We start from the raw sequence: 23539 nt of genomic DNA, 5'->3' as shown, positions 1-23539 counted from the left end.
TTGCTACTTATATACTTCTAAGAACAACAACAACAAAAAAAAAAGGTTGCATTTTTACCACATCGTATGTAATCATGTTTGCGCAGCCATGCACCCAAGCCAGTAAGTTCTTGTGCAATGCAAAGCCTTGAAGAGCATCGTAAAGAGATACTTTGCTGGGATCTACAAAAGCCAATGCAGGTCCCAAAGCAAAAGCATTTATCTATGCTTTCCTTTATTGGGGTTATCTCAACATCATTTTACCTCAGATGTTGCAGAATCGACCTTTCTAAATGACCATGGATACGTTAAGCTGCATATATTGGAAATATTTTTCCTACCAATGCTATGGTTTTGGAACAGATTTTCATTGTCAGTGGCAGTGACAAAAAACTCAAACCCAAAACCCTTGCCACATTTATGATAGAGCATGACTGGGTTTTGAAGGTATTCATTCCTTCTTAGAAAAAAATTCATTTATCTTGAGAGAGCAGCAGTCTGACTCAATGACCTAGGAGAAATGTACGGTCCCATGGCCCTTTTGGACCCATCTACACAGTGAAAGGGGTAGAGATCCACAAGCTAGCTGCAAGCATGTGGGTATACCCAAGCACGCAAGGCAATATGGCGATACTAATTCATATCAGTTGGGATCACGGTGGTTTTCTTGCACGGAGCATGAGTAAATGGACTAGCACACAATCACCTTTTGTACTAAGAAATTCCTGACAGTCTTCAGGCCTAACCACAAACAAAGCACATTGTAACATTAATTTACTCTTTAAACTGGTGACATTTAGTTAACTCAAGGTCATCATCCTGCAGAAAATGTTACACTCTCCTTGCCAAACACAAATGAAGAAATGCACACTTAGCTTTTATTGTTACTTTGTCCTTTAAAAACAGTTGATGACATGGCAGGTTCCCTCCCTGACTACTTCAGAAACAAAAAAAGGTAAAAAAGTGTCTTCTGTTGGATGCATATCAATATAATTATCTTCTCCAGAGTATCTCTGTCAACAAACTGTTCATTTTTTCTGGACTGAGGTTCAACCATCTACTACACTTGCTGTTCTAAGACAAAGGAGCACAAAAACATTAAAATTACATCATTCCCTCCTAAAATTGACAGAGCTGAGAGATGAACCCTCCTGGTCAATCAGAAGCGGTCAATGACAGAAAGAATCAACTGTCTCTTGGTGCATCGCTAGGAGGTAGACACCACTTAGCAACATCAGAACAAAAGCTAAACCCCCACAGAGGAGGTTTAGGATATCTGCCAACACCCGTCCATCAGAGTAGGCTCTCCAAAACCTTCACAGTGACCAAAGCAAAGAAGTGACCAAGGACAGAAACAGGGAGACTGATGGTAGGAGAGACCACTGCTGGGATGACTTCTGAATCTGAGCCCTGCAAATGCATACTTCACCAATGCTTTTTCCTCCCGATCCGTCTGTCTATCGTATTTGCATTTTTCATACCACTATAGGTCATTACAATACCCTGGCACCTAGACTGCACCACCATGGCAATGCATGGACTAGGAAGGCCACCATTTTTACCCTAATGGATTTCAAAAGTGATACATGCAATAAGAAGTGATCACAGCTCAAAGCAATCAAAACATAGTGTAAGAAGATACCACCTTCATCCTCTATTTGTCCACTCCTGCCATTCAGTCAAACCAGGCTGCACCACAAAGGACTCTTTCTTTGGTCTGAAACATGTGAAAACAACCACATGGAAAGACTGGGTTACATTAAGATGTTGTGCAGCTTTGTCAGATACAACCCTCTTGTTTTTAGTTTTAAGTACTTACAGTTGTGGATCATCTTTATTGAGAAACAAAACATAGCAACAAAAAGCTTCTTAGCAAAGATTTCTGGTCCCTTCTGCATAATTTTAAGTGTTTCCTGACTGCTGAGACCACCACTGCTGCACTGGAACTAATTTATTTTTTAAAAAATACCTAAAGGATCTCTGAGGAAAAGTTTAAATTGCATTCCTACTGTCATATTTCCCAAGATACACCCGTATCCAGGTCCTTGGTACATGCATGCAGGTTAAAATCTTCCTAAGAGGATAAAACACAGTCAACTTAAGTTACTAACATGTACTTTTTATTTGCCTAAGGTATTGGGAAGGCTGAGATACCAAGCTGTAAGAGAGGAAAACAAGTAGCTATATTATGCATTTTTACCTTTGGAAAGACATAGAAAACACTTAGCACAGAATATTAATAATTATCATCATGTTCATTTAACTGTTGCTACAGTTCATTCACTCTTTCTCCTAAATATAAATTCATAGTTACCCACAAATTGTTCAGAAATTGTTCATTATATAGATTATTACCTGGGTATTAAACTACGAGTGTCCGGTTTTGCTCTCCTGGGGCCTTAGGCAGCACCAGCAAGCATCATCAGTGTCTTAGCATTGATTTTAAGAGATGGAAGGCCAGGGAGTAGCCCCCCTGGTAATGATGCAAACACAGTGGGTTCGGCCAGAGCAGGGACCGGCGGGCTCCCCGGGAGCGGTCAGCCAGTGAATCCAGCCCCCAGCAGTGGCACTGAAATGGTAATTCCCCAGCAGGGCAAGCTTTACGAAGAGATAGTTTTGATCAAAACCAAGGAAGCTTGGTTACTGCTTTCCCTTTTCCTACTTTCAGTTGTTCACAAAGAACTTGTGATTTTCCACTGGAATTAGCCTTACAGCTAACCAGCCCGTGTACAAAGAAATTTTACCTGGCTTTCCTAGAAAATACTGGTTTTCTGAAATCTCATTTTGTGAGGATGTCACTTCAAAGTTACAACTTGATCAGTCTGTTAGATGAGACACCATCTCATGCAGAGTTTAACCTCCCTGCTTTCTAGCTGTATGTAATATCAGTTTTTCTTCATTTCTATTGATTTTACTTTATTACTCCGATTGTTAATAAAGTTATAATCAGAGTTTAAGGTATCTCTGAACATATGCTGCAAATACTTGCTAGAGCTCTTTTTATCCATGCTTTGCTGTTTCCTAGTCATAAATATGACCCAAACAGATTAATTTGTTATATGAGGTTAAAAACCTTGCAATTAAACAGTTGCTTTCTCTAATGAGAGTATTGTGGAGTTGAGTATGATGTTATTCCTAATATATGGATGACAAGATGTTCCCACAGCCAGTATTTCTTCTGTGTCTTTTTTTTTTTTTGCTTAATGGCCCATATTTCTCTTCCACTAGTTTTAAGAAACCTGCTATTTTCCTTGAATTATTCCCGTAGAATTGGAAATGCCACATGTACCTCATGCCCTCTTCCGAATCCTTCTCCAATAACCTACTAAAGTTTCTGCCTCGACTTCTGCTGGAAAACATACCCAGAGGAACACAAATCTACAAGTCTGAGCGTTAGGAGGAAAGCCCAAAGGGCTGTTCTCCTCCTGCATCACCCAACTGGGCGTGGGTGCTCAAACAGTCCTCGGGGTGGCGGGGAGAGATGAAAGCACACTCGCTGTCCTACTGATGTATCAAAATTTCGTATCTCAGACGAAAACAAAGCAGAAGGTTACAAAAATAATTGTTCTTCAGAAAAGTGACTGAGTACTGCAAATCAGAGGTGGTGGGCCAGATCTTCATCTGCTATAAACTGGCAAAGCCTCTGGACTCGGTGGAGAGTTAAACCAAATGAGGAGGATGTGGTACATTACATCCAGCAAATGAGCGCTCACATGGCACGACAGACGCATTCTTAAAATGTTATTATTTAGCTGGTGTTTATAAAGTATTATGACCATGAAAAGCTTGCTCTTCTTATTATTTATAATATTTAGCACATACAATTTGTTCAATGCTCTAAGAAAAAAAAAAACCAAAAAACCTCAAACAATAAAAGTAATTCCTGACCCAAAGGGCTTCCAGCCTAAAAAACAGCCATCAGGAAGAGAGACCATGCTGTGAAAGTGGGAGAAGGGAACAGTCTATAGTTATTACTCATGTTATTGTTTGCTCACAACTTATAATCATCACAGAAAGAGCAAATTTTTAGATGGGATCTCAATGAGGGGAAGGTGGTTAACTGTGAGTTGACACTGGGTGGAAGGCGGAGTGGGAAACACCACAAAGATAGAAATAAGAAGGAGACAAATAGGATTTCAAGCATCACTGGTAGAAACAGGCCAAGGAAACACATAAGGGACAAAGTCCAAGACACAGGCGGGAGTAGAGTTGTAAAGGAAACGGGAGATAAAAGAAGACACTAACTTAATTTTTTGTGAGAGGGAGGTCTTGTGATGTATTGTCTGTAAAAAGACTAAGCTGGTCCAGCCTCTAACCTCACTGAGAGAATGGCTGGAGCAACCCCTCTCCCCCCAAAGCAGCTGCTTACTGTTATCTGAAAATAAACATCTTGATATTCTACTTTGACTGAAGAAGCATTTGTAGAATTAGCTTTCTAAAATTGTCTCCAGTAAACACTGTGCAACATGAGAAAAAAATCTTGACTCACACAAATATAAAATGTAGTGACTAAAAGCTAGAGAACCTGGGATCAAGAAGCTACAAAAGGTTCATTTATAAGACTTCTGGATGTCTGGCCACTTTTTGTTAATAGCAACTTCCAAACAAAACTCTCATTGACTTCAAATGGAGCAGGAACAGACCCAAAGATAGCAAATGAACGAGTAATTCAATATGTGGTCTGTAAAACACACTGGGCCACCTTACACTGTGGCATTTGATATTGATCTCCACTTGGAAGCTATACAGCTATACATTTTTTACATGACTATCCAACTCCTACAAAACTGATGCTAACTCAAAATATCCAGAAGTATCAGATAAGTACCAAATAAACCAGTTACATGCTTGGCTTCTTTTCCCTAAACAAACACTGGTTTGTTTGTGGCTAACAAACATATTACACTCAAAATTATTTTCTTGTTTGGTACAACACAGTAAGTGCTTTAATAAATCTGCTAATTGTTTTTAATGAACAGGAAAAAAACTCAGCCTACGCATGTATCTTACATACGCATGTGAGGAGAGCCTTTACTAAGGGGTCTTTGCCAGGGCTATCGCTGTGCCTACACCTAAGCATAGAGGTAAGGACCCGGCTGAATTTTCATCTAGATTTGTTAAATAAGGCAAATAACAACATGAATGCCTGTAATGCAGAACTAGTCCTGGCACTCCAGTTATGTCCTTTGGTCTGCTCATTTGCTGCTTTCTGTCATGTGTAGTATGTTTTCTGCTGAACAAGAGGCATATAAACCACCTCTAACTGAGACTTTCCATCTCTTTTTGTCTGGTGTAAACAAATACAAAGCTATAAGGCACTGGAGAATCCACACCCTTGAGTCCGGACAAGTAAAACTACACATACAGCATACAAATAAATGCGTGGAGAAAGAAAAACAGGAGATGAGGCTGTGGCTCAAAGTCGTTAGTGCCGTGCGTTTGGGATAACTGTGTTAGTCAGCGGTAACGACACCTTGAGTCAAGTTGGGCTGATCATCCCCAAATGTTCCAGAAAAAACTTACCAAATAGGCACGAGTTTTGTTTATGCCACAGATTGGTATGTTTTCTTAAAATTTCTATTTGAGTTTGTACTCAGCTTTCACTATTTGAATTATAGTAGTTTTCTGGGAAGAAGAAGTGTTATTGGCATCAATACAGCCTGGAAAAACTACTGTTTAGTAGAAAACAGCTTACAATATTCTCCCATTGCAGTTTACTAGTTAAATACTGTCTTATAGCCATGACACGATATATTATTACATTTTCTATGCTACAGCAAAGTAAAAGACATAGCATGTATTAATTGGAGAGCAAACTCATTAATAGTATAAAAGTAACAATCAATGAGAATTGATTAGCATGCTGCTGTTCATCTGGAAACCCCTTTTGATTTTCCAAGAACATACCAAATTACAAAAAAAAAAAAAAAACACTTTAGAACAGCACGTTAATATTTAATTACTGCACTTTTAAGCAAAACGTTCACCAAATACTGCAAAAAGTGGATTTTCAGTCATAAATTAAGTGCGCAAATTGCCATTATGACTACATTCAAAAGAATAAAGGACAACATTCATTCTCGCTGCAGAGAAAATTAAGTCTCCTAAGTGTTGCTCTTTGCCATGAAGTACTTCCTATCTATGTGGTATATTTTATTTCCCTTTCTGGCAACAACTGCACTCCTTTGAAGGCATCCTGACAAGCCTTCAGAGCTTAAAATTAACGTGCCAGCTTTGTTTTGGTCAGCTTAGTACAGTATTCAAATCAGGTTTCTCGAGAATGTCCCTAAGCCGCCCCTTGTCGAGCGGCGAGCAGGCAGGGTGGCGGGAGGGCAGCGTGACGCGCGCGCCCTGCCTGCGATGGGAGACCGACCCAGGGCCCTTTGCCACAGCCCCTGCAGCGCCGAGGCGCCGCTGGCCTTCGCGATGGACTTTGGAAACTTTCACTAAGTGAAAGTAAGTTTGTATTTAATCCTGCTCATGCAGCTCTTCAAAACGACTGCTCCGAACCATTTGCCAAAACAGCTGCTTCATGATAAACTTGCAGCCCGTGAACTCAGATACTCCAAGCCAAAGCCAGTCAGCAAAACCTAGTGCCCCAAAAGGACGCAAACACGCAACAGCAAACACCTGCAAACCCCCTGCTCCCCTGATGAGCTCCGCTTAAAGTCGGTGTGATCCCCTCGCTAGGCACTGCGCAGGACATTTGTGGGTTCAACCCCTACACGGGGGGAGAGTTTAGCAGCGAATGCAGGCCTGCCACTATGCAATGGCTTTTCATGTGTTGTTGGAAGCCCTTCTGTTGAACCTACCTTCTACACTGTAACAACTATAGAGGAAAACAAACAACAAGATCTATGAAACCCCAAGATAGCTTGTAACGCAAATACAGACATTTTTAAGCAGGTAAGTTAGCTGGAAAATGGTTGATGCCTTTTTGGACCCATACAGGAGCTTTATGGCAACTGCGGTCATTTGAAAGTGGCTCCACAATAGTCGAAAAGCATGCTAAAAAGGTTATGAAAAGGAGCAATTGCCAGACACAGCCTAAAGCCCTAGCTTTCCAGAGTTACATTGTTAGCTTTTCAAATTCAATATTAACTCCAACAGCCAGCTTGCAGAACAGACTAATGAACAGCACGCTGTCGCTGGAAAAAGAAAATTCCCCCAAAGTTTGTCTTCATTCAAGGAGAAAGGGAAAAACATTCAAATGTGTGAAAGTATTATTTCTCCCATTCTTGTTTAATAGAAAAAACACGTAAATTGACTGTAAAACCGTGCGTATGGACTGAAAACTTAGAATCAGGCCAGAGATAAATGTTATGGTTTGGATATAAACTGAATATTGGTATTTATAATTGAAATGAGGACATAACCTTAACTTGTGTCACAGGCAGAAACACTGTAATTAAAAACTTTTATGGGGTAGTAACTAATTGTGTATTATACGTGCTCTTTAAAGTTCCCCTAGCAATATAAAAGTTTTATTAGCCTGGATGTTATCAGTGTACGCATTTACAAGCACCCGTATTATGCAGTGCAAGCTGTTCTCCTCATCCTGAGGTCTTTTGTAAGAAGCGGCTCACTAATGGGACCGGCTGGCCCGGCTGATTTTGTTACACCTGCCACCGAAGAGATAAGCCGGCGCTGCCGAACGCGCACCCTGCTGACAGCCGATACCGATCACCTGACGTGTCAAAACCAAAAATGCTATACCGTTACCTGATTTCAGGCAAAAGTACCCTCGGCTCCCCAAGCCGCCGATCCAGCCGGCCGGACGCCACCCGCCACCGCCGCCCCGCCTGACCGCGCCGCGGCGGAGCGCACCCAGCCCGACGGGGCGCCCGCCCCGCGGGGGGAGGCGGACACCGCCTGCCCACGGGTGGGGGCGGCGGGGCCCCGCGGCACCCCACCCGCCTCCCCCCGCGGGGTCCGCCGGGACCGCGTCCCACCGCGGGCTCCCAACGGCGGCGTCGCCCCGGGGGTCCCGGCGCTGCCCCGGGGGTCCCTCCCCGCGCAGCGGGCGGCCCCGGCGGTGACCGCCACGGAGCGCGCCCCCCCCCCCCATCCCCGCGGACCCCAGCCGGCCCCGACGGGGTCCCGCCGCCCCGGGGCCGGGCCGGGCCGAGCCGCGGCGGGGAGCGGCGGCCGCCCGGGGGCGGCGTGCCTCCCGCAGCAAACTCCGGGACTTGGCAGAGGCAGCGGCTCGGGGAGGGTGGTGCGGGCGGGGGGGAGGGCAGCGCTTCCCACCTCCAGCCGCTAATGACATTTCTAGAAATTGTTTCCCCTCCTCCCTGGCAGCTCCGCACCCGCCGCCGGGGCGGGCAGGGACGGGGGTGCGCAGGGGGAGGTCAAGGGCATGCGATGGGGGGGGGGGGGGGGGAGCGGGAAGGGGCAGGAGAGCGCAGAGGAGAGGGGCGTCGGGGAGGGCAATAAAGGCGGCCCGGGGGGGAGTTGCGGGGCGAGGTGGGGGGGTGTGCGAGGGGCGTGCAGGAGGGATGGGGGATGAGCTCCGGGAGCGCAGCCCGGGGTGCCAGTGGCGGGTGAGCACAGGGGATTATTGGGGGGGGGCTGGGGGGAGGGGGGCAAGAGACTCCGCAGCCAAACACTACATTCACCTCCCGGACCCACCCTGGCGGCCAGGGGAGGGGGGCACCCTTCCCTCTGCCCCTCCCGGGCCAGCGATGCTGAAAGAGCAAGTGGCAGGGGAGACACCTCCCTGGGTACTGCACCCTCTCTTGCTAACGCACCCGCCGTCCCAGTTATTGCACCCCCGAGCCACCGCACCCCCCTTATTGCACGGCCACTATTACCGCACCCCCAATTTATTGCACCCCTCCAGGTAAGTGCACACCCACCCCAAATTATTGTACAACCCCCTCCCCCCAATTATTGCACGTCCCCCAGTTATTGCACACCCCTTCAGTTACTGCACACTCCCCCGTTACAGCACCCCCCGCAGATCCTGCCCCCCTCCCGGCTGCTGCTCCCCGCGCCCGGGGGGAGGCGGAGGCACCACTCACCACAGAGAGTCCAGGTCCCACTCCTGAAGGAGAGCTAAGTCGAAGCTGTCCATGGTGAGCGATGTCAGCGCCGCCGCGCTGCAACCACACGGCGTCCGGGGCGCATCTTAACTGCACCGCGGGCAGGGCGAGGGCGCGGAGCACCCCCGGCGCCGCCGCCGCCGCCGGCCCCTCTCCGCACACGCGCGGGCGGGGACGAACCCACCCCCCCGCCACCACCTTCCCCCTGGAAAAAAAAAAAGCAAACCCCCAAAACCCCGGTGCCACCGCTCCTTTGCAAGCGGCGCGGCGCGGCGCGGCTGGGCTCGGCTCGGCTCGGCCGCCGCCGCCGCCGCGCTCCGCTCCCGCCCCGCTCCCCCGCGCCTCCTCCCTCCCCGCTGCGCGCCGGCAGCGCGGCCGAGGCGGCGCCCGCCCCGCGCACGTTGCGCCCGCGCCCGCGCAGCGCCCGCCCGGCGCGGAGGGGCGGGCCCGCCCCGCGGGGGGAGTTGGTGGGAACTTGCACCCCGAGAGGCTCGCCCGGCCCAAGTTGGCTTTGGGTTTTATTCCCCCCCCCCCCCTTCCTCCTCCTCCTCCTCCTCCTCCACGCGTGGTCCCTGCCCCTCGGCCCGGCCGGCTGCCCTCGGGTGGGCCTCGGCGCACCGGCTGGCCAGCAGCCCACGCGTCATGATCACCAGGATGGAGATAACAGTGGGGAGAAATCGGGACAGGTTTATTGTGGGACAGGCCACGGCCCCAGCGGCAGCCCGGGGTGCCAGCGTGGGCCCTCTCTGCCCGCGGGGCCGGCGGCCTTGCAGCAGTTGAGGCGCGGGGTCTGGGGTTGGGTTAACGCATTTTTGCACCGATTCCTCCTTGGATGTGTAGTAAGCTGCACCTGTGCAAATCACAGCTCCTACGAGCTCCATCTACATCCAGGTCCACCTAGATCTGCACAGCAGATTAAAGGTCCCTGGATTGCATGAAGCCTTTAAAAATGAGTGATCTCTGGTTAAAAATAAAAGTACCAATCATCATCGGTGCTTGCCACCCAAAGAGAGTAAGATGCCTCGCACTGTCCAGCCTGCGTGAAGCGCTGGCTGTGATGTCTGGCTGGCCAGGGGAGGCAGGCTCTCCTGATTTGTAGTTGCTGAATCACATTAAGAGAGGTTAACACACATTAAATACTTTCCAGAATATTGGGCTTTTCAGCTAAGCAGTGAGCAGCTGCCAGAGAAGTGCCATGTCATCGCAGACGGGAGAAGAAATGTGCAAAATCCGTGATGAAAAGAGGGGGCTATTCATGTGGCAGTGCCAAGGCGAATATGCACAGGGCGATCCCACAGTGGGAGATCCCTGCTCTTGGAGACCAACCCAACCCAGCTTGCCGCTGGCTAGTGGCACCCCGACATGCGTGTAGCCCTGGCAGCCCAGAGCAGCACAGGCTCAAGTATTTATGCAGGTTTCTGGACTGGTTTTGTGCCTGTATGTTACTCATCCTGAGTTAGCTCGATTTAATTTAGGGTTGGTAACCCTGCACAAGCTGCAGCCGCAGCTTTGGCTGCAGAGTAGGCACGCTCCAAGGGAACGGTTTGAAAACCCATACGTTTGTATGCTGCTTTCGGCAAGCCACCTGAAAATCCTGAGCCACTCCAGAGCTGCTTCTGTTCCCTTGCACAGCCAAGGTGGTGCTGCCTCCTACTGCCAGAAGTCCCCCGACCCTGTGGATGTGGCGCATCCTCAGCCTGGAGGCACCCACGGGAGCTGGCTCCTGCCAGGTCTGTCTCCTCACCTTCCCCAGCGGGATGAAGGACATGTCCCGGCTCGGGAAGGCTTGCGGCACTCCCTGTCTAACCAGAGCAAATGAAGATGAAAATGAAAAAAATTAGGCCAGTTCAGATGCCAGGCTATGTCCGGTATTAATGGATACATAAAACCACCTGAAAACAGCCGTTTCTGTCATCTGGGGTAAAGCTCAGTGAGGCTGAAGGTTGAGCCTGCAAAGCGGGTAACATTCTCAACAAATACATTACTTATGTGTGAAGGAGTGAAGGGCAGCATATTTACACTGACCTTTTTAAGCCACGGCCTGTGCTGCCTTGCTCTTCTTATTTTAAGGGGAGATTTTGCAACCCACGTTGCAGTGTGGCCCTGATTCTTTCCCTGAGTCCCAGCTTACACAGTGATTTGCAGAAGTGCTTAAATCACCCTCGAAATGGTATGTACGGCAGGGGAGGCTTAGGCTGTCTTTCTGGACTAAATCACTAGAGTAGACCCGCTTTACATCAGCGCTGGAGCTGACCGTAGGTCATTCTGTAAAGCGCGAGGTGGACTGCAATGCTCACAAGTGGCAGCTCGCAAACACGTGGAAACTTGGAAGTGAAATTCTGTAGGCTAAATTCATCATCCAAACTGACATCCATAGAAAAAGTAAACAAACAGCATGAACAGTAATACGTAATAATAGCAACATAGGCAGTATGTTTTATGTTTTTAATATGTTTTTACACACAAGATTTTTTTTTACATTTCTTGCATGTATATTATTATTGTGATGTTCTTTTCTTTCCCATCATGGCCATGATTCTCTTCTCATGCGGAGCAGAAAGCATCAAGACTAATTGCATTGAAATTAATGTCAATTGAAAATCTCAACCGTTTTGGTTAGCTGCCAAGTGCTGGAAGCTTCCCCTTTTCTCCTCTGGCCTTGATGGCATTTTTGAAGCTCCTTGTATGTGAGACCTCACCTACAGGTTACCCTTCCATCCCTGATTTTTCTTCCTCTGCGATATGCCTGGCCAGGAAGGCTTGTGGCTTTGCTGCGTTCCTCTGCTAACACCTTGGCATAACACCATGGTCGGTCCCTGTGGCTGGAACATCCTCTGTGCTCCACAGTCTCACTCACTCAAATCCTTTCTGCTTGCCAGCCATCGAACAGTAACCTCACCTGCCGCTTTCTTACTTAAAAATGTCCCACCTATCACCAAAGATGGTATGATTGTAACTGTAGCATACAGTAAATTAATGCAAACTCTTTAAAAGAGTTCAGGCCCGTGCCTGAAGGAACAGCTTCCATGCTGCCTGTTGCAACCCACGGCTTCCCCACAGCCACCGGTTCCCCCCGTCACCCCTTGCTGTGTGACTTGTCAACATATTTTCGGCTCCTGTAGGGAGTGAAGCCTACCTCTTTAGGAAAGCATGGTGTTATATAAATAAAAATATGCTGTGTGCTATCTAATCCTGCTCATTGTACATATATTTTTAATGATTCATGTAGACATTGCTTGCCCCCTCATTGTGCTCTTTCCGCTGTTAGCAGCTCTTCATTAAGAATAAGCAAGCAACTGTGCCCAGTCAAGCAGACTTTCTAAGAAGAGCTGAAGGCCTAGGAACAGTGTGTAATTCAAATCCATTACATAAAGAATGCATGTAACAAGAAAGCTGAACATCATCTTAAAAGTTGACATTTCCCACTTCTCAGACTCTCTGTCTTGAGTGTGGCATAGCAACTGCCTGAGGAAGAGTAAAGATAATTTTAATGCAATATAAAATAAGGGGGAGGTGAGAAATACTACATTCTTAGTCAACATCCTCTACGAAAAATATCGCCATAGTATCTCTTTGGTATAACCTACCTTTAAAACATGTACCCAGCGAGAAATGAATTCCCAGCGAATTCATAAGACCTTAGCTGAATGCTTTCAAAGAACAGGAGAGGAGTTCTGGAGGTGACCAGGGTAGGAAATTCCTTAGCATCAGTACAGCGTGTCTCAAGAACGTGATTTTCTAGGTCTTACCCCACTTTTGACACACCAGTGCAGGGGTGGTGGGACATGGTCAGACCTCTCTTTTGCCTGTGGGCTTCAGCAGTTTTGGGGCAGCCGCACAGCTGTGTATACACAGCATGGTCCAGGATTAGATGGCGCGTGTTGCACCTTGCGGTTTTGAAGACAAAGTGGGGGCTGTTACATCTCATCACTTCTCACCAGTAAATCCACGCCTGCTCTAGTCCAAACAGCCTAATCCATCAGCAGTTCCTCTGGAGGGCAGATTGCCACATTGCTCAAGGGGAGGGCTACCAAGCACAGTCGCACTTGTTTCGGTGTGCGATGCGCTTCTAGCACTCATTGCGAGGCAGTCCTCCCAGGGCAGCTCCAGCAGCTGCTCTGAGCTCTTGTATAGGCTGGGACAGCACATACATGGGTCCTCGGTGAGTGTTTACATAAAGCTCAGACACAAATCTCTTCCAAAGAATGAAGAAGCCAAGAAGCGTTATTGAGTCTTGCTTCAGCAACTCATCACCATACTGTGTAGCACCTATTTCAGCTGGGCACTGGCTCCACAGGGGCAAGGGATCCTAAATTAGAGTGGGTGTTGCAGAATCAGTCCCTCAGTGCTTTAGGATGTGTTTTGTTTGTCCAGGGGACTCTGAAGTAGTCTATTGAATATACTTTATAATAGGTTTGCTATTTAAATTTAAATAGTGTTCCACTTTAATTAGATACTTAAAGGCTTAAGTGTAGAGGAGTTTTAACTGTAGTTCTTTTCGTAACCTCACAGGGTTTACAGCAAGGCAAACCCACTGGATTATCTAGTCTAGCCACCTGTATATCACAGCCTATTCAGTTTCACTGTTTTTCCTGTATTCAGCTCAGTAACTTACAGTTTCAGCAGTTGAACAGCCCACAGTTTAGTACTCGTAACATAATAAAATGTACATTCGTAAATAATTTTACTCCCTGAATAGCTTTACTTTCCCCCTGTATCTATAGGTCTTCAACCCGATAATGTCTCATTAAGTAACTGCCGAGTTCCAGCACAATGGCTGTTGTTGCTTCAGCAGAGAGAGAAATGAGCTCTGAATTGTGTTTCCCTGTTCATTTAAACTTGCAATCTGCTTTGAAATTCCTTAGGATGAAAGTTGTGTTTATGTCTGATCGCTAACGTATGCCTAACCTTAACTCTGACTCAGCACGTATAAGTGCTCCTCAATTCCATGCTCTTCTATACCCCTTTATTGAATTATTATATGCTATATTCGTTAGGTGGTTCTCCTCTAGTCACTACAGAAGATGCCAAAAATATTGTGAATGATTTCTCTCCTGCAAATATCATCACAGTCTATTTATACACTGTCGCTTTTGAGATTTGATAAGACCAGAGCGTAATATGGCATGGATACAGATGCTGTCAAAGTTAAGTTAGCACAACATATTTCATCGCCCTCCCACTTAACATGCGTAATACACAAATGGTTGCAAACTATCGCTCTTTTAAAGAAGCAAAATATATGGATTTAATTTTTAATGATTTAGCTTGGTAATTAATCCAAATTATTAGTTAACAATAGCTAAAACAGAGAACTATAATGGATTCTCTGGATAATGAAAATATTTATTATTTTAATAAGTTGCATGGCTGGAAGTCTAAGTCAAGTCTTAGTCTACTGGCCACATATTGCTCTTGATTCATACGTAGGACCCCCACGGAGGTAGGTGGATGGCTGTGTCCCCGAACGAAGAAATATAAATTGCTGCTTCCGAGTATTGATGACAACATCTATCATGTCAGCTGCAGAATTGATCCATCTTAAATCATGAGCCAGGGCTGAAGGAATTATGCCAATTAGAGAGACACAGATTTTTTTTTTTTCTCTCGTTTTTCTCTTTCCTATAATTTTTGCCCCACACAAAAGGCTTTGAGACCTATTTATATTGTGAAAGTCTTTTTGTCGCCTGAGACCCAAAGAAAGATTTAAACAGAAAATGTAATTGCTGAACAAAAGTGCTATGAGGGCTGTTACAGGCTCTGGGGAGGGAAGGTCAAGTTTTTAACCTGGAAACAAAAGGATTGAACCCAATGCTGTGAGTGGGCTTTCCCTGGGGTCCAGGTCGAACAAAGCCCTTTTGCTGGACGGTGGCTTTCTCGGCGATGGGGAGGGCACGACCCGCGGTGCTGGCAATGAGCGCAGCAGGTACATGCCGTCCTCCAGAGTGAGAGCTCGGCGAGGGGTCTGCAGGTCGGGGTCAGGCACGAGGGGCGTGGGGGACAACGAAGAGGGTGTCCCTGGTGACACCTCCCCATCACCCATGCCTGCCGGTCACCCCCCGACAGATGTCAGGGGCCATCTCGCAAAGTGGCCAAGGGAGCAGCGGATGTGCCAGCAGCACACGACGCCCCTAGGATCCAAAAGAAAAAGGCTTTTAACCTCTCCTTCATCTTTCCTCCACAGATTTCTGAATTTGTGAGCAGTGTCAGATTCGGTTAAGCGATGACTACATATTTCCTTTTATCTTATGTTCCTGCCTTGTAAACGGCTTTAATAAATGCTGTAATTATAATTCTCGGTGACTGCACCGGTTTTAAGGTTGCATCCTTTCAGAGCATCTCTTGGAGCAGTGGCTCCCTGAAGAAAACCTCCGCGTGACAGAGGTTGCTGCCTGGCTGCCTTCGCCGAGCAGGCAAAGGCAAGCCGGAGACAAAGGCAGTGGTGCACAGCTCAGCCCCTGCCTGCCTCCACGCCGCGCCAGGCGCGGCGTGGAGGCAGGCAGGGGCTGAGCTGTGCATGTTCCCCATCTCAAGCCACTGCCTGCACCACATGGGCAAGCCCTGAGCAAAGCCAGCACTGAGACATTTGGGAAAGATTATGATTATATATATATATATATATATGTTTGGGGATAATTACATTTACAAAGCAAAACAAGGAGGAGAGGCAGGTGGTCATTGCTGAACAGCCACAGGGGCTCGTGTGTGCTTTTTGGGGGGTCTCCGGTGCTGCTGTGAGCTGGGGTTAGGTACAAGCAGCCAGGACCTGCCGTGGGGCACGGAGTGGGGAAAGGGGTATGGCCAACATCACATTGCAGTGCTGGCCCGTTGTCACCTGTTGTGGTCCCCAGGTCATCTCCTCTGGTATCTGAAAGGGGCTGTCCCCCACTTGCTGTCCCAGACAGTCACCCAAAGTGGACATGGAGGTTGCAACCACCACCTGGACTGAATACAAGTCCCCGGCAGCTAATCTCCAAACCCAAACGAAGGTGCTCAGCTTGGGAGGCAGGCCTTTTGCCTTCCACACCTCACCCTGCTCTTTGGCAAAGGTTGTTAGGGTCAAGGAAATAGTCCAGCAGCATCATTTGGTAGGAAAGCAGGCGTGGATCTGGACTTCCCAGAGGGGTTACTCCTAGAAAGGGACAACTAATGGTGAGGAACCAGAGATGACGGTGGTAATGATCTGCCTGGATGACAAGGGGACTATTCAGGAATAGCAGGCACTTAAAAAAAAAACAAACAGCAGTTTAAGGTGGGATCCTTTCATCAATTGCTAACGCCTCAGGAGGTGACAAAGGACTTGCCATGGGTGCAAGTCAGCTAGCCCATCACTGCTGTGTTGAAATGTTGCCTCAGCCTTCCTCTAGCAGCTGCCAGTGCTGGTTGGTCCCTGGCCCTGTTTGGGCCCAGAGCAGCCCATCCATCCTTCCCTCACTATTTTGATACTCGATGAACTGCGTGCTCAGCAAAGCCTCAGTAAACATCTCTCAGCTGAAGCCCTTGTTTCTGGGCTACCAGGAGCATTATCCAGGGGAATGTTCTGTTTCACGAGGGAAAAAGAGGGCCTTTTGGAAAGGCAGTAAGGTGTTTAAAGCAATATTTCTGGACATCTTAGTGGGGTTTTTTATGTACAAAAGATTGTGTATCCAACTTAAAGGGCACAGACCTTAGAGAAATTCAAAGGATCTTTTGAAAAGAGGTTAAATATATTTAAAATTTATGACTGTGCACCCATGCAAATTGGAAAAGGAAATTAAACTATATCTCCAGAAAAGGAAAAATAAATCTACTTACATATGATGTAATTTATAAAGTCAACTGTACCTTTGAATGATGTCTGAATGAAAGGATAAGGTAATGCTGAGGAAGGCTTAATATCTGGGCTTAAAAAGCCACATGGGACCATAGGGAAAAAGGGGTTGCAATATACTTACATACTCATTGTGAAGAGTTTCCAGTAGAATGAAAACTATATCTAGCTGGCTTTTGGCTAAGAGAGAAAGATACACAGAGAGAGCAAGTACATTTTTTTTCAACCTCATCAGTGTTTTCTGTACAACTAGATCCACGCTCCACGTGACTAATTTGAAAACCTACGCACCAATATTTTTTCCTATCTGGTTAGTCTTTGTGGCTATTTCCTATGCTGTGCAAAATAAACTTCTAGTCAAAATAAGTCAGCTGAGAACAAGGGGGAAAAATGATGGGAGAGAGATATAAAGCAGAAGGAAACCATTTGTGTGGGTATTTCAGGGAGACATAAAGTACCAACCAACTTAAAGAAAGCGACAAGAGTAATTCACAATATTTTCCTTTAAACTAAAGGTGGAAGTTGTCTGTGTTTCAAGCCCAGCGTGACACAGGGCGTTACAAGCCGTATGACACGCTAAAAGAGCCGGTGATCTCAGCTCGGTTCCTTGTGAGGAGGTGCTCGCTGAGCAGTGCCGAACAATTGGGTCCCTGGGTAATAATTTTATTGGAGAGGCCAAGAAGGGAACGGCCGCGGAATTAATATTGCTGCGCTGTGCTGTTCCGATTCTGAGGGCGAGAGAGGACTTTGCTTTATAATGCTGACACCGCAAATCCCTTAATGAGCACTAAATTCACTTAACAAAATTCTAACTCCTTCAGATTTCTGATGTAGCTTAGCATGTCAGCTTTACCTTAGAGTTTTCTGTGTTTCGCTGGTCTATGCCATCAACCTGAGCATCCATAAAGCCAGTATTCCTTTTTATTCACTCTACCTGTTTATTCTTTAGTATATTTACCCTTTTATTAAGAGCTTCCACTTGGTTAAGACTTGTTCAAGTATAAGCTCAACAGGAAGCATTTTCCTTTATACTGTAATAACTCTGTATTGTTGCCTAGAGGGTGACAGAAAGTAACGTAAGATTCATAAAAATATAACTGTCTGAGCCAAGTAGATAGAATTATGGTAAGCATTAACCAAAGTGTATTTCTCTGTCCTATAGGGTGAAATCAGAACATCTTAATGTTTTCTTTCTTGGGTCACATAATTCTGCAGAAGAACACCAAGAGAAATGCCAGACTACTTCTGCTTGATCGTTATGTTCTGTACCAGCCTTTCGAACAGGTTTGCAAATAAAATTACTTTATTTCATTATGTGTCATTTTACATTTTGCCCATGCATCACCCCACTGAGACCATTTGGTTTGAGACACTTTTTTTTTAAGCTATAAGCAACTGGAATTTTAAACTCATTTAAACTGTAATTCAGGATGCTTCTAGTAGCCCCTTTTCAAGTTTAACCACTAAATGAGTACATCCTTAGAAAAAGAAAAATACGTGTCTTAGCCTCATTCGTTTTTTATCCAAGTAATATTAAAAAACTCCAAACCTCCAAAAGGCACACTGGTGGGGAAATTTTAACCCTATTGGAACCGGCATGGTAGTTTCTGAACACAACTTTTTTTTGTTTGTTTTCTTTAAGTTGGATGAAGGAAATGTAGATTTGCTAACTTTCCCTTCTCAGCCAAGGGGGGTGAAATAACCTGTACATCTCTCACTATCCTACGGCAAGGAGGTGGCTGAGCTCCGTCCTCCAGAACACCGCACTCCTTGCTCCTGAAAGAGGGGTCAGCATTTTGGATCTGAAATCCTGTAAAGCCATATGTTCTGTGTCAGCAGCTAGACCAGCTCCATTAGCATCAGCAACAAGCTCTTTGATAATTTCCTACCATGCTGCAGAAGAGCTACCTGTGTACAGCAGCTATCTCCAGTGAAGAGGAAGCAAAATTATAGTAGCAGCAGGATAAATGCCATGGGCAAAGTCATGAAGGTGATATTTGTTAGCAGTTGCGGGTTGAGAAAGAAGCCTCACACCTGAGAGACTGAAAGAATAAAGGATGAGATGGTCTATTATCGTATTTTCATTATTTCATTTCAATATTTAGTTAAATTAGCAAACCTTAAATAAGATGGAACCGGCTATAGTTGTGTTGAGTGGACAGGACAGAGTTGAAAACTCCAGGCCATTTTTCGCATCTCTAGACTTGAGGATTCTGATGTTTTCTTTGTTCTGGTTGCCTGGTAATAATTTAATATTTTTATTTCTATATTTACTTTAATTCTTAAAAAGCCAAGAGGTGGAGATATGTTGACAGACTGGAAAAGGAAGCTATTATTAATTAAAATTATTTTAAGTCTAAGATTAAAAGAGTGCTCCTGCATATAAATTTGCTTCAATGAGCTGGACCCACTGTAATGTTAAATCACTGCATAAATTAGGAAATGTAGCAGACATACTGGCTGGGGACTAGATGGTGCCACCATTTTAGATGGTGCAGATTCTGTTTTCCCTATATCCTTCCTATGTGCACGTTCAGCTTAGATGCCACTGGGTAATTGTCCATCTGTGGTACAAATTAATTTTTTTCCTCTTAAAAGAGACTAGTCCAAAAAGAAACAGAGCGTGGAAATTTGGGAGGCAGCGGTTATCTCTGTTGTTTGCTGGTAGAGCTGGAAGGGAAATCTTGCAAAATACCATGGAGCCTGCTGTTTGTTATGTCTAACTAATACATGCATTCACCAGCAGCGAGCCTCTGAACAAATCTAGCTTCATCCGAAAAATCAAGCAAGGAGGAAAAAAAGCTACTATGTAAGTCAGCAAGGCGTTCCTGAAGTTTTGGTATTTTGATGTCACTTCTCTGGAACCACAGTGAATGGTGGCAATCTTGTATTCCTAAGTGTTCCTAATTGTAATACTGGCCGCCATCAGTCCGGCATATTAAAAACCATGTGCTTCCATCTGCTCAGTGACCTGGAGTAGCGAGGAGCACGGCAATCTCTGCAACGACAAGCAGAGCCCCCGGTGGGTATGACAGCCAAGGAGGAAGGTTTCCATTGGGGTCTTTACATGTCCCACTGCAGCGGTAGCCCAAAACACACAGTCCCCTTCAGAGCCAGAGTGGAGGGCTATGCCGGGCCCATGCTGTGCTGAGATGGGGGTCAGCAGAGGGACCATTATGGTTAATCCTGGGGCCAGGATGTGCTGATTTACAACAAAGTTTACCATGACTTACATCAGCTGCACATGATCCCCAAGAGACCACCCAGCACTTCAGAAGAAGTGGTCTGTAACTTTTTCATCCTGTCCTCTTCTTGCCTATAATAAAACACTATCTGCACTGAGATGAGGTGACTGTTCTCTCCCCTCTCCTCCATAAACGAGCATTGCACTCTGATGCTGAGCTCGTCCATGGGAGGGGAAATTGTGGGCAGGGGGGAATATGAGGAGTAGGTCCTGGATCCTGGATCTGACTCCTGCACACACAGCAGTTCAGATACAGAAATCTGGAGGCAACGTGCAGTCTGCCAGACCGCATGGAGTCAGGCTGCAGAGACCTGAGGCTCAAGGGGCTACTGCAGCGTCAGCTTCCTACAGAGCAAATGGAGAAGAGAAAGTTATCCTTGTTCCTGGTGTGACATCCCCTCTGACTGACTTCAGAAGAAAAAGTGATCTGCATTCCCACGTGGTCTGCAAAGCAACCTATAAAATAAGCTGGGAAAAATCCTAACAAGAAGGCAGAGCAGCAGAAAGCACTGACAAAAGTACTGTAGCAGAGCAGTCGGCAAGGGCTTTGCCTGATGTTGCAGGATTGCCTTTTTGTCCAGCACCACATGCAGATGCCAAGGCAAGATTAAAATAACAGGCAAAACCAGTACATCCTGACAATGCTGATGCATGAAGCAGTTTATCGGGTAGCACAGGGACCGACTCTTCATACAGGAGCACAAGTGAGGCAGTTCAACTGAATTCAGTTGAGTTACACCAGAATATTCCTGCAGAGACAAGAGCTGATGAAGACCTCAAGAAATGCGTATAGACATTACAGATGCATAGATCTAGTTTTATACGTAACCATTATATTAATTTTCTGACCAGAGGGGCAGCCTGTTCTGCCCTGGGTCTTTCCAACCCAGCCACCCATAGGCAAGCACAGCGTGCCGTCCCATGAAAGAGAGGCGTAAGATGGCAGCGCAATTCCTCACATTCGTGACTGTGGAGTCATGATGCGGAGTGGGCACCAAAGACTTTGCTGCTCCCCTCCTTCCTTTCTGTGGAGGAGAGCTGGCACGAGGGACTTGATGGGATCTCTAACAGCCTCTCCGGGACTGGCTATCATGTTGTAAGCAAGGACGTATATCTCCCAAACTGTTTATTTGCGTGACTGCAGAGGAAGAAGAGGATTTGCCCCAGATGCCTTCTTATTTATGTTCTCTCCTAACTGTTTTATTATGCCTAATTTGTCATCCTTAGAGAATGCCTCTTATCATGTGCAAATTCTTTTAAAATTCTTATACTGACAGAGAAATAATAGTTGCCTGATTTACATTGTAATCTTCCGTAAGAGGGATATTTGTATTTTTGAAAGTGTTATGATTTTAGTTGCTTCTCAATGGGGTTTTTTTGGCTTATGATGTTGTATTGCAATGTACAGAAAGAAAGGGGAGTTCAAGCATCCATTAGAGACACCTCACGACGAGATCCCAAATCCTAGTCCCTGGCTAGGACACCGCAGTCATCAGTACAGGCAGCAAAACATTAAAAAGCTCTTAAGTAAATAATGACTGCGGTGATGATATAGTGGAAAAAGGAGTAAATTTTCAATTCACTAGGGTTAACAGTGATAGACTCTATTTTCTAAACAAAGATTACTACCCATTCTCTGGAGCACACATACACTTAATACACAACCGCAACATTAAAGCTGAGATAAGGAGACAGATAAAACTCACAGCAGGAAGCTCCATACAATGCAGCATTTACGGACGAGATCCCACCGTACTGTTTAAACCCCGTGCTTTGGCACTACCATGTTTAAGCCAAGAAAGCGAATCAGCCCACCTCCACCGCGTAAGCCGACCTCAGCCCACTTCACGCCACAGAGCTCCTGCTCTGGGGAAGTTATCACCTCTCCTGGAACGAACCCAGATAATGGCTGCTCAGAAAAGCACATATGTTTTTTTAGCTCTCACAGTCCTTGACGCGTAGCAGTTTTTATCTCATGGCAACATTTAAAATGCCTCTCTTCCGGGTGAGGTTGCCTGTGTGAATTTGGAAAGGAAGGCATCGTGCCCTGCCCCATGCTGTGCGCTGCCAAGGTCAATATTTGGAGTGAGGCCCCGTATTTTTCTTTATGCCATTCAATGTTACTTGCTGCACTGGGCCCTTCTGTCACCTTAGTGAAGAAGAAAATGACTTGGGGAAGTGAAACTCATTTAGAAACACCTTCTTTTTTCCATGGGATCAACTCTTTTGCCTGGCATTAAATGCGTCCTCTCCCTACAAATGAAAACAACAATACTGAAGAGCAAGGGCCAAAATCAAGGCAAAGAGCAATTTAAGATCAAATGAAAGGACAATTCATTAATACTCTTCCCACTAACCACTGACCCTGCTGTGCTGCTCCTCCTGCACATGAGAACAGCATGGGATACCAAAGACAGGAATCCCATCTCTATTTCCCCAACAGGAGATGTATTAAGTGCAAATCCGGCAGCAGTTTCATTTTCACTACAGAAAAAAAAGCTCTTTTTATTTTTTGTGTAGTTATTTAATGTCCCTGCTTTATAGGCCAGCCTTCAGGATCATGGCACAAATGATTTTACTGGCTATCTGACTGTCATTCTCTTTAACACAGTCTGTGGTTCGCTAGTTGATGATAGCTTAAGCGGAATTTAATTGGTAACATATTGTCAGTTGAATTAGAGGCCATATGATACAGATTTAAACCTTGGTAATTTTTGCATAAAGAACAATCTGTCAACAAATCACAGCAAGAAAAACAGCCATAAATCAGTTTGTCAGGTTTATTAGTAATTGCAGAAGTTTTGTTGTCTGGTTTGACTAGAGCCTCTCTTTCTCAGCTGCCAGAAAATATTTCTCTAGATGCAGGTAACTTTGTAGGTATGCAGATTTTATGCTTCCCGTGCACAGGGGTGTACATAAACATATACAGGGACGTAAGCAATTGCAGAGCACTGGAGATAATGACCTAGGCAGCTCCTCCAGCCCTGTCTGCCTAAATAGATCAAACCGCAGCACCACACGTAGATGCACTATAGAGTCACATCCACATACATTTAACCATATAAGCTGAACCTACATTCAGAGGAGGACGTTGCCTGCCTCTGTATTTCTCTATGCCTCTGTATTTCTGCTGGCTGATTTTGCATCATAGTGCTTCTCCTGATAGATTCACTTTTTTCTCTGAAGATTCATAATAAAATGTTCCTGGCTTGAAGCTGGGACATTGACACAGTCCTTTTCTTTTTCTTCTGAAATCATGCAGTTCTGAAACCATTTTTCCAGCTCTGACAATATTCATCCCCGTAGAGCGTTCCCCTAGCATGGATTGTATCACAAGTGATCGAGCTGGCTTCATGACAGAAAGCAGAGTTAGCTTTATATTGCGAGCCGGATGAAGCACAGAGAAGGATGGGTTCGCCTACAGGGCCTCGAGGAGAGGGGCTTTCTCCCCCATCCTGGAGG

At 45.9% G+C, this 23539-nt stretch overlaps 1 protein-coding gene across 1 annotated transcript in view; it reads right to left on the bottom strand.

Annotated features, from left to right (window-relative positions):
- Positions 1–9055, bottom strand: part of AFF3 (ALF transcription elongation factor 3) — a gene marked incomplete at both ends in the record, with an annotated part of 329270 nt that extends 320215 nt beyond the window's left edge. Inside the window, one exon of the mRNA XM_082337877.1 lies at positions 9003–9055. Coding sequence (XP_082194003.1) covers positions 9003–9055 — 53 coding nt within the window. The remainder of the gene's footprint in view (positions 1–9002) is intronic.
- Between the last annotated feature and the right edge of the window lie 14484 nt (positions 9056–23539).

This window comes from Platalea leucorodia (assembly GCF_965183815.1).
Source record: "Platalea leucorodia genome assembly, chromosome: 2".
Classification (NCBI taxonomy): Eukaryota; Metazoa; Chordata; class Aves; order Pelecaniformes; family Threskiornithidae; genus Platalea; species Platalea leucorodia.
This window is presented reverse-complemented; position numbering and strand designations above follow the sequence as displayed.